Genomic DNA, 10,753 nt, shown 5'->3' with positions numbered 1-10,753 from the left:
TACAACTTTCGACATAGCATATTATATTAATATTCACTTCATTTTTAGGCTCACTTTATTATATAAAGTATTCTGCAAGATCACTTAAAATAAAAAGCATTTGCTTTTTTCAGAAAATAATAAATCATTTTATAATGGAGTTTTTAATATCTTTTAGGAAGTTTTTAATAATTATTGAGATTTTTAATATTTTCTAAATAAAATCGATATAAATTATTTTATTGTATCTCACAAAAAGAAAATTGAAAAATGAAATTTCCTTTGTTGAATAGATATATTTAATCAACAAATAAATAGACAATACATGGATCTATTCTCTAAGTGAAAGAAAATGATTTTTCTCTTCTTTATAATGGTCTATAATTACTTAACTATAATATTTTTTTTTTTATTGGAAAACTCTGTCCGACTTCATTGAATAAATAAATTTCGTAACATAATAACTGAACTTTCAATCACTACACCGGATAATTTAAGGTTTTACTTTGTTGTGACACCTTACTTTATTTTTTAGTTCCACTCCATAAAACCTAATAAAAATTGAAAGAGATCAGTTGTATTATAGTACAATTTTGTATTGTAATATACCTTCTCATTTCGTCAAGAAAATGATGATATTCAAACGATAATTTACAAGGTTTATTTGTATACACAGAAGATTATACAGAAAGGTTTTCTCTTAGCACCTTTAAAATCCAACAATGGTATTCTATTTACCAACTTCAACTGTTTCAAAATAAACACATTAATTATTTATATGATTGTATCTCGAACCAAAGAAAAACACACTCATATAAACCATTATTAACTATCTACTTAACTAATTTTAATTAACTTATGGAGATGGAAAAGCACACACTCATATGTCCTATTATGTATCAATTTTTTTTTTTAACACATATAAATCTATCCATAGATAATTTTGAGTAATAGTGTGAATTCTTGACTGACACCTGATGAAGAAAACTCCAGCTGCAACCACCTAAATTAGAAGTTAAATGCATATCCCACATCTAGGTTTTGTTTTAGAGCTATGATGCCAAGAACTTTAGCCTATCATAAGCCAGGATTGAGCCATGCAAAACAGCCCTTAAAGGCTTCACCACCCAACTTATTGGCCCAACCAAATTTCTCTAAAACCCACCAGCCAACTTATGCATTATTCCAAGTAACCCTCGAATCAACATGCAATTCTATAAGCGGGCTTTAAAAATTCTCTTGTTCTAATATGTTAATATTCACTCATCCGAGGACTCTTTTTTAAGGTTAAACCATTATTAACCTTTCAAAATAAAAATATTAATTATTTGTATGATTGTATCTCAAACCAAAGAAAAACACACTCATATAAACCATTATTAACTATCTACTTAACTAATTTTAATTAACTTATGGAGATGGAAAAGCACACACTCATATGTCCTATTATGTATCAAATTTTTTTTTTAACACATATAAATCTATCCATAGATAATTTTGAGTAATAGTGTGAATTCTTGACTAACACCTGATGAAGACAACTCCAGCTGCAACCACCTAAATTAGAAGTTAAATGCATATCCCACATCTAGGTTTTGTTTTAAAGCTATGATGCCAAGAACTTTAGCCTATCATAAGCCAGGATTGAGCCATGCAAATCAGCCCTTAAAGGCTTCACCACCCAACTTATGGACCCAACCAAATTTCGCTAAACCGACCAGCCAACTTATGCATTATTCCAAGTAACACTCGAATCAACATGCAATTCTATAAGCAGGCTTTAAAAATTCTCTCGTTCTAATATGCTAATATTCACTCATCTGAGGGCTCTTTTTTAAGGTTAAATTTGTTTCTGCTATTCTGATTGATTGTGTTTATATACCAAAAAAATCAAACCAATTCTAATTTTTTGTCCATCTCTAAATATAAAGCAACAATATCTCGTGTTTATTAAAAGCACACAATAATAAAATTTCCCTATCAAAACCTAGAAATATACAGACAAACTATGGTACTCTATGTCACCTTATTTCCTGAAACAGTGTCTTGATGATTTTTCCTTTTTCATTTCTTTGTTTGATGCCCCTCAAGCTACTTGTGATGAATAAAAGAAGTTATAAATGTGAATCTAAAAGTTGGATTCCTGGATGATGATTGACAAATTCAACTTCACCTAAAAGTCTCATCTCACTTTGGCCAAAGGGGAAATCACCAGCTCAGGATTCCCTAAAACATTTTTTAGTACTAGAAGTTAGTTAACCAAGAAATTAATAGTAAAGTCATGACTAATAATAAAGAATTGAACCTGATGCAAATCCTGAAGTCTGCAGTGAGTTAGGCTTGATGTTGCACCAATTCTGAACATTGAAAACTTTCAGATGCTGCTGACTGAGAGTTTGATAACAAAAATACAAAAACCTTTAATTGACTACACAGATGAATCTGTATATATACATTAATTCATAATTTAGATTGACTTTATAATGAAAGCATTACATTAATTAACTCAGAATCAGACTGACTAGCACTATGTATGGCTAGTATGCAATGATGAAAGATCTCTGCAACAAAGCCTGCACATGTTTTTTAATAACTGATCTTTAATTGTTAATTACTTGGTATATATATATGATCGATGCAGAAGAAAGTTTATTAATTTAGTATATAATAAAATACCGAAAACCATTATTAGAAGCTAAAGCATAGCATTCTAAATTAGTCTCACCTTTCTAATTTGTTGCAGAAGCTCATTAACGAATAATATAAGTCATCTGAGGCCTCACATACAGGGTAGAAAGAATATGTAGCCAAGAACAACTTGCCAACTTCATCTCTGTGAATCTTTTTAACAGAAAACACCTCAGAAAACGTTTTGTTGGCAAGTCATCCTTGGCTGCACAATACTTTCTATGCCTGCAGGCAAGGCCTTTGATAAAAAGAACATAACTCTAAGAGCACCAGTAGGATCCAATATGTCCTCCACAAGCAAATTTACATAGGCTAGAGATTCAAATAAAAAGGGTATTATTCCAGTGGTGATAGCATTGTTTGCTCAAAAAGGGAGACCTCCATGATTGTTATACATATAAAATATACAGAATGCAAGGGATGAATTAAAAAGGAAATTGGTTTAGCAAATATTGAAAACTCCACAAAGGATCTGTACCAAAATAATATATACAAAAATGAAGAGAGGGGATTGGAGTAAGGTTCTTCCACATCCCATTTCCCTTTTCTGTCCTCTTCAGATGGTTAAAACTTTGAAAATCATGAGGAGATGAACATCTGTATGTGTTGAAGAATAACTTTTTAATCTAACTCTCATGCAGCAGCAATTGTCCAGGTCATATTTAAGCACAAAAAAAAAATATTTTAAAAAATGACGCAAGCAGATTTGGGAAGTTTCAATAATGGGGGAGAGATGAAAATTTTCAATTAGTGACAAACTTATTAGTCTTGTTACAGCTTACAGCATTCCCTAGACTGAAAGAAAGGAAGAAAAGACAAAGACAGATAGTGGATTCAACTTTCAATTGTGATATGGTAGTACAAATAAAATTCACGTGCAGTACCTTATAGATAGCTACCATCTCTACAGCAACCCGAAAGGGCTTGTCTGCATGAACAAAAGCTATACAAAACGACATCAAACATAAAGAAATATTGATTGTGAGGAGGAATAAGGGAATCTTATATACACTGACAGTTTGATATATATATAAATAAGAAAAAGGGTCACTTTCTTATTTTATTTATTCATATAATTTCCACCCAAATGTTAGAAATTTATAAAAATATATATCAGAGATCTGGGTGCGGAATAGCTAGGAAACATGCGGTGAATGTTTAAATCTTGGAAAGTGAGAGGACTCAAGCACCAATGCCTGCTGTGTTCCTGTATTGCTTCTTTGCTAATTTTTAAAACACTCACTTCAAAAACAGATATAGGATTCCTTCTGTTTATTCTCTCATTTTCATTTCTAGATTTCTGTCTCTCTCTCTTTGGCACATGCATTTTGTATATATGGTCAGTTGAATATAGCCAAAGAATTTAAGTGGGTTTCAGATTTACATAAACGAGTTGCCCCTTATCCCAAAAGTGGGTGGTCACAACTCACAAGGGCTCTGTGATATCAAGCAGAGAGAGAGGGCTGTAAAAGCGGCAAAAGTGAAAAGCTAAAGAAAGCAACATCACATTAAAGGTCACATACCAAAGTTGACAATCACAGAAAAAATCAATTTAGACAGTTCAAGCTTCAAAATTCACTTACTTTATGTGGAGGGCACTTAGCTTTCATTTTTTCAATAATTTAGAAATCCTCCTTGGCCCCCACAACCAAGTACCAAGTAAATTGAGAGGATTTAAACACTTACTTTCATGCTTAAAATTTTTTTTTTAATCACTCAAGCTACCAGATGTTTAGCAAATGGGAAATAATGACTTTTAGCAATACAAGACTCTAACCCAGATCTTGTAAACAATGACCTTTGGCTATGCAAGTACCCTCTAACCTTATTAAGATCTTAAAACCCAAAAGCCTGACCATTCCGCTAAGCTCTCATAGGTTTGAAGTGCTAATATCTTGACTACAGAAGGTTAGGCATATTCATTGCATTTTTAATTCCTCACTTGTTTGATCAGAAAGGTCAAAAGTTATATAAACTAAAAATTGAAAATGGAGAAGAATAGTTATATATAGAGATACTTCAACATCCCACTTTCAAGCAGACAAATGAACCTTTCTCATTTCCATGCAATATGGAAATTATGAGGAAACAAATAAGCAACTCTCCCATAAAAAGAAAATATGAAAAGCATATAGTATGAAAAAAATTTGAACATTTATGAATAAATAATACAAATGCCTTACAATAGATTCACAATCATTGCCCCAGGTAAGTTAAAGTTTTACAAGCATGATAAACGCTCAAACTTAGACATTCTTTTAAAAGTTCTAATACTCCATTAGTTTTGCTAAACTCTTAAGGTCGTTTTGGTAATTGTCTTAGCACTACTTCACACATTACATTCAAAAACCAATATTGTAGTCTTGTAAAAACTAAAACCATGCTCTCCCTTTGCTTTCAAGATCAAATGATTCATTTATGCATCACAACTCAAGTGTTACAGAACAAGAGCATGATTGAAGACATTATGATGGTAAGCAGGGATGCAGATGGAATAAGGAGTTTAGTCAGCAAAGAAAGTATCAAAATTTTAAGAATTGTTGCATTGCAGTTCCAACATCATGGGTCCTCAATTCGAAATTAGATCTTTACCAATACAAACACTAGAACCAAAACTGCACAGGTTAATAACAGAGAAATCATCCACAAGTGCACAGTTAAAAAAATTAACTCCATAAAGCCAAAGAACTTATTCAAAAAAGTTAAAAAAAAAAAAACACTAAAAGCTTAGTGACGGAAATAATTTAGCATTTCTGCATCACTACCAGAATGGCATTGAATAATTTATTTCCACAAAAAAGAAAAAAATATGACTTACACGCAGCCAGAAACCAGTAGGTCATTGGAGTGAAATCAATTATAATACCAATACGGCCATTGAATGTAACAAATGACCAATACATTTTCCCAGTCCTAGCAACCCATAACATTAAGCTATTATCTTGTACAAACAATCAATTAAGATTCATGGGGTGCCTCAAATCTTGTTGGAGTGTCAATGCCCATCATACAGCAAAGGCCTGATATTAAAATTAAAAGCAGAACAATCGCCTGAAATTCAAGCAAAGAGTGTATCAGGATCCTATAAATGTAAAAATGTACGATAGCAAGTAGCAACATGATCAGTGCACAGCAAAATTAATACATCATAAACAGTATGATCACACCCATTAATTCGAAAATATTCAACCCCCAACCAAGAAAAGAACCCTACATCAAACATCAGTCCTACATTATGAGAATATAAAAACATGACAAGATATACCTACTCTCACTAGTTTCATAGAAAGGTCAAGTGGGATACTAACAGTAATATCATGCACCTCAACTAATTTTAAATAATTATAAATAGGAAATTAGGTTCATACTAAAAGGCTTCATCAGTGGCATTCAAGACACAAACAAACTATTCACAATTTAACTAACCACTGTTGTTCAATCTTAATAACACTTACTGTCCTTCCTACAAGTAGCTAAATATCTTCCTATTCAAATGAGCACATCATCAATCATACAAGAGACATCAAATTAGCTCGTGGTGGCAGTTATGACCTTTCCAAAGGTCAAAGTAAGATAAAGAGATGAGAATGGTGTCTTGGCCCAAGGATTCCAGCCCTATTCAGACACACCCAAGAAAAAAAAAAAATTTCCACCAGGATACTAGATAGGCTGCTTTGAATAACTCTTTAATATGAAAGCAAAAAAGACTATTTAAGGAGCAGATCTTCTCAGATTAGCTAAATATCAAAGGAGAGTAAGAAATAAGCTCTCAGTATCTATGCAGAAAAGCCAAAACATAGCTGTTTAAGTTGCAGACATAAGTACGAAAGAGGCAACAACTTACTACTAGAATTCCCTCCAGAAGTGATGATTTAAACTTGCAAACTTGATCACACCCAGTGGAATTTGCTGATCCATTTCCTCCAGCACCATCAGCAAGAAACCTTTCTAACTCCCGATAAGTAGGATTTTGAATAGACCTAACAGGATCAGATACATAAAGAACTGTGTATTCTGCCCCCAACTGCTCCACAGAATTAATAAGCCCCGAGATAACCTCACCTGTATACATATTAATAAACTGAATCAGACGACATAAATGATACATCCTCCTGAAATTATTTAAATGAACTTAACATACTTTCAGGACGTGGTTGGTCAAGTTGATTCATAGACTCGGTGCCATCATAGCAGAAGACAACCAAATCAGCCTTGCCCTCTGTTTTCTTCTCCATTCTTGAAAGCAGATAATCCTATTCATTATTGGGAAAATTTTGTTAAATATCAATAAAAAAGAATGAAATGCAATAGGAATTGTACATTTAGCAAAAATTTCAATAATGAGGTATATAACGTTGTAAAAGCTAACTTGCCTGAACTGAGTGCAAGTCTGCAAGCTTCTGAAAATTTCCACCCTCTACAGAGCAGGACTCCGAAAATGCAACATTGTTAATTCTCAGATTATCCCCACAAGCTTCCATAAACTCTGAAGCCAAAACACTCTCCATTGTTTCCTCCCCTGGTGCAGCAACATATGGGAATGCCATGGAAAAATTGGACCTTGTAAAAGAGACCTATTGCCGAAATTTTGATTGGATTAAAAATCCCAAATGATGATATTAAACCCGTGAAATTCATCTAAGACAATGTGGCAGAACTCTAGTTACCTTGAGCAAGTCTACCAGAGCTGAGTCAGCAGGTTTGTTCCCAGCAACATGAGAAGATTCTAACTATAGATAACAAAAACAGACATTATCAGTAACCTAAACATATGAAAGTAGCAAAAAGATTGCAATGCATTAAATGGAAATGATTCAACAACTTAGGGGACTGAGTTCAGACTGTTATGGTTAGGGCTAAAAATGTTAAGCATAAATTTTTAATAATAAGAACCAGAAGCTTACTTTTCTGCCAACAAAAACAAGGGCCACATCAACAGATTGGGGAGACTGCTGCCCTGAGCACTGAAAAAGTAACAAAAGTTAAACTTTTTTATTAAAATTAAAAAGAAAATAATCAGAAGGAAATTATCAAAAGATGATAATAACAAAAAGAATACCAGTAAATCAGACCAGCCCCCTTGAGAAAAAACAGACTTTGCCAGATCCTTTGGAGATATTGTTTGATAATTCAAAACATTACCAGATTGCAACCTGTGAAACAATATATCCATTAAATGAAAATACCAGAATTCAAAATAATAACAATAAAGATTTTTTTTTTTTTTTTTAAAAAAGGCAGAAGCTTACTGATTGTGATGAGGAAACCAGAGAAAGGCGGGGGCAGTTGAGGGGGAAGCCAAAATATAAACATCTAGAAATTCAAATAACGACAAAAACGCTACGAGAAAGTAACTCTTCTTCATCTTCAACCTTCAATTCACGCGACTGATTGTTACTGTGCTTAATTAAATTGAGAAAGCAGAGAAATACGATGATCAAATCAACAGTAATCTAAAACGGAGATAAACTAACCAAAATTCCAAAGAGCTGAAGAACAGATCTTGTCCGATTGATGGAGCGAGTAATCCCCTATTCGAAATTCTGCAAGGAGCCACGCAAAATTGCCTTCCGTCCAGTTTTAATTTGTTTCCAAATAAACGGCTGTGTTAGAGTAGAATTTCGGGCAAAGCAAAGCCCACTTAATGGGCAGGTAGATCCATGGACAAACCCAACTCCTACCACACTCAGGCCCAATTTTTGTCCAACTATGCCTAATGTTAGATATTAGGTTGGATTCGTTGGATTCATCTTCTAAGTATTAAGGGCGTCCTTTATCAATATTTTATAATATATAATATGATATAATATAAATAAAAAATAATATAATAAATTAAATTAATACAATACATATTATTGATAAAATATATACATATTTTTTAAAGAAAACAATGAAATAGTATGAATATATATGAGAAATTTTATTTTTTTAAAAGTATTTATGATATTTTACAAAATAATAATATATTTTTTATTTTTTATTATTTTATTTTTTAAAAAATATCTCTTATAATATAATATAATATATATTGCCAAAAATTAAATTTTTAATATACATATTTATAGGTGATTTAACCATCACAATATTTCTTTGAAGACAATATCTTTTTTAAAATAAATTATATATATATATATATATATATATATATATATATATATATATAATTCTAATATTCTCTCGTTTTTACTAATATGAATAAAAAACTTGAAAAAGTTGGATATTGAAGATCGTGCACAATAGATCACCATTTTCATGGTCATCAAAATTCAACCTCAAATTTGTTTGAAACTTCCCTTGTTCAAAGTTACATTTACCAATACATTGGTGTCACAAATATTTATAATTAACGCATATGCTCAGTTATAGCTACCCTGAGCAAAACCTCCCCTCAATAAGAATTCTGATTTTGGTTATTACATTATTTAACACTATCCCGACTCCAATATGATGATGCCAAATGGGTTGGCATTATTCAAAATTTTCAGAGCAACTTAATTGATGAAAAGTGCTTTGGGGAAGTGCTTCTAGGTGCTTATTTATGGTATATGGGAAGTAATTCTGAAACTTAAACTGAAAATAAAACTGGGAATAGAGAAACACTGAAACTGAAACTTGTTCCATCAACAACACTCCAAGTATTATTTAGACAACAAGCCTTTTACAGTAACATGTTAATTTGCCATGGCAGAAAAAACCTCTGGCACTGAACAGGTGAAAACCAAAAGCATTGGATAACAAAACCAACTGACCTTAAGCGGGTGAAATGCCTTTTTCACCTCAGCCAAAATACATCACAAAAACAAATTATACATAGTTTGAGGATTTCTGCTGTTTGCAGATTGCCTCAGTTTACAGGGGGAAAAAAGGCCTAACTTAAAGATTGCAGTCAGGCAAAAATCCCACATGGGGGTGCTATTTTTAAAGCAGCCCACCATGATACACTCATAGATATATAATTAGAGAAAAAGAAAATCCTGCTGAAGTTAGAGGTTATGGGATCATATTGGAGGTGTGATTATGGTTAGATTTGTGTTGGGAAAATTAGAACTGGCCTCCACTGTAGGTTTGGCCAAAGTTCCAGTTGGATGGAGCCACATTGTTGGAGGTGACCGTGCGGCCATCACTTGTTGTGACCTTGAACGAGAGGGCTTGGCCATTGAAGTAAGAGTTGCTCTGCCAGTTCTGACCCCAGTTCCTGGACATGCATTGCCAGCCAGTTTTTGAGCCTTTTATTGACACAGCTACGACATCGCCTGCACCGCCTACATTGGTTATCAGCACCAGATTGAAGTATGAGTGTCCATTAATTGTGAATCTGATTCCTCCAGTCTTCATGCAGGCAACCCTTCAACACAACATCAGCAAAAGAAAAACAGAATTAATGATTTTCCTCCATAAAGTGAGACATTAAGCTAGTAAACTAAACTGTTTGATAAAATGGTATTTGGGCTTACCTCCTGTACTGAACTGGGACTATGCCAGCTTTGTACTGTGCAATGCGTTGAAAGATGGGCTGTGAAAGATCGAAGTGTTGAAGGGGAGGGTTACACCAGCCTCCATTGTTATTAGGGAGAGCAAAGTTTGGTGGGCAGAAGTTGGTTGCAGTGACAATAATGGACCCTGGTAAGCACCATTTGGTATTTGCACATTTAATCTCATAGCAAGATCCACATCTAAATCCACTGTTGAATAAAGCAGTACTTAGTGCAGCTGTGTTTGTCCCATAGCCCTGGCTGTAAAGGTTTCCATATCCACAAGCCCCACCTGCATAACAAAACATTTGAGTATGCAACAAAACATGCCTAAACACGAAAGAAGAAAAAAGAGAAAAAACAAAGTAGCAAACTAACCCATTGTTCCAGATGCATCACTGCCTCCATAGAAGGTAGCATGAGCATCAGTCCACCCACTGCCATAGCCCTCAACTGCTTTTAGTGTTGTGAGCAAAGTTACTATGACACATCCAAGAACTTCCATTTCTTAACCAAAGAAAAATTGAGAATGTGCCCAGTTAACACAATTAAAGAAAGGAGGAGGACAGTCTGAGAAGAAAGTGAGGGGATTCAATTGTATATATAGATGAGGA

At 33.4% G+C, this 10,753-nt stretch overlaps 2 protein-coding genes and 1 long non-coding RNA gene across 5 annotated transcripts; all 3 read right to left on the bottom strand.

The window, feature by feature from the left end:
- Window positions 1-397: 397 nt before the first annotated feature.
- On the bottom strand, window positions 398-3,289 carry LOC123208432. Its single transcript, XR_006500792.1, has 3 exons — window positions 2,476-3,289; window positions 2,285-2,367; window positions 398-2,205 (listed from the first exon to the last, which is right to left on the bottom strand). It is a non-coding gene; the product is annotated as an uncharacterized LOC123208432 (long non-coding RNA).
- Window positions 3,290-5,437: 2,148 nt separating this feature from the next.
- Window positions 5,438-8,299, bottom strand: LOC123198782. 3 transcript variants are annotated; one of them, XM_044613557.1, is made up of 9 exons: window positions 8,142-8,299; window positions 7,917-8,039; window positions 7,727-7,820; window positions 7,572-7,631; window positions 7,335-7,397; window positions 7,041-7,241; window positions 6,809-6,920; window positions 6,512-6,729; window positions 5,438-5,718 (listed from the first exon to the last, which is right to left on the bottom strand). In XM_044613557.1, the coding sequence occupies exons 2-9, from the start codon at window positions 8,030-8,032 to the stop codon at window positions 5,626-5,628; spliced, it is 957 nt and encodes a 318-aa protein (XP_044469492.1). In that variant the 5' UTR covers window positions 8,033-8,039; window positions 8,142-8,299; the 3' UTR covers window positions 5,438-5,625. The 3 variants fall into 3 exon arrangements, with proteins under 3 accessions (XP_044469492.1, XP_044469498.1, XP_044469501.1); XM_044613563.1 differs by having other exon boundaries at window positions 7,917-8,054; window positions 8,142-8,277; XM_044613566.1 differs by having other exon boundaries at window positions 7,917-8,064; window positions 8,142-8,245.
- Window positions 8,300-9,279: 980 nt separating this feature from the next.
- Window positions 9,280-10,753, bottom strand: LOC123209421 (expansin-A10-like). The gene is made up of 3 exons (XM_044627482.1): window positions 10,518-10,753; window positions 10,122-10,431; window positions 9,280-10,012 (listed from the first exon to the last, which is right to left on the bottom strand). Exons 1-3 carry the CDS (start codon window positions 10,642-10,644, stop codon window positions 9,709-9,711), a joined length of 741 nt encoding a protein of 246 aa, XP_044483417.1. The 5' UTR covers window positions 10,645-10,753; the 3' UTR covers window positions 9,280-9,708.

This window comes from Mangifera indica, chromosome 2, assembly GCF_011075055.1.
Source record: "Mangifera indica cultivar Alphonso chromosome 2, CATAS_Mindica_2.1, whole genome shotgun sequence".
Lineage (NCBI taxonomy): Eukaryota > Viridiplantae > Streptophyta > Magnoliopsida > Sapindales > Anacardiaceae > Mangifera > Mangifera indica.
The sequence above is the reverse complement of the archived record's forward strand: the minus strand, read 5'-3'. Positions and strand labels throughout refer to the sequence as shown.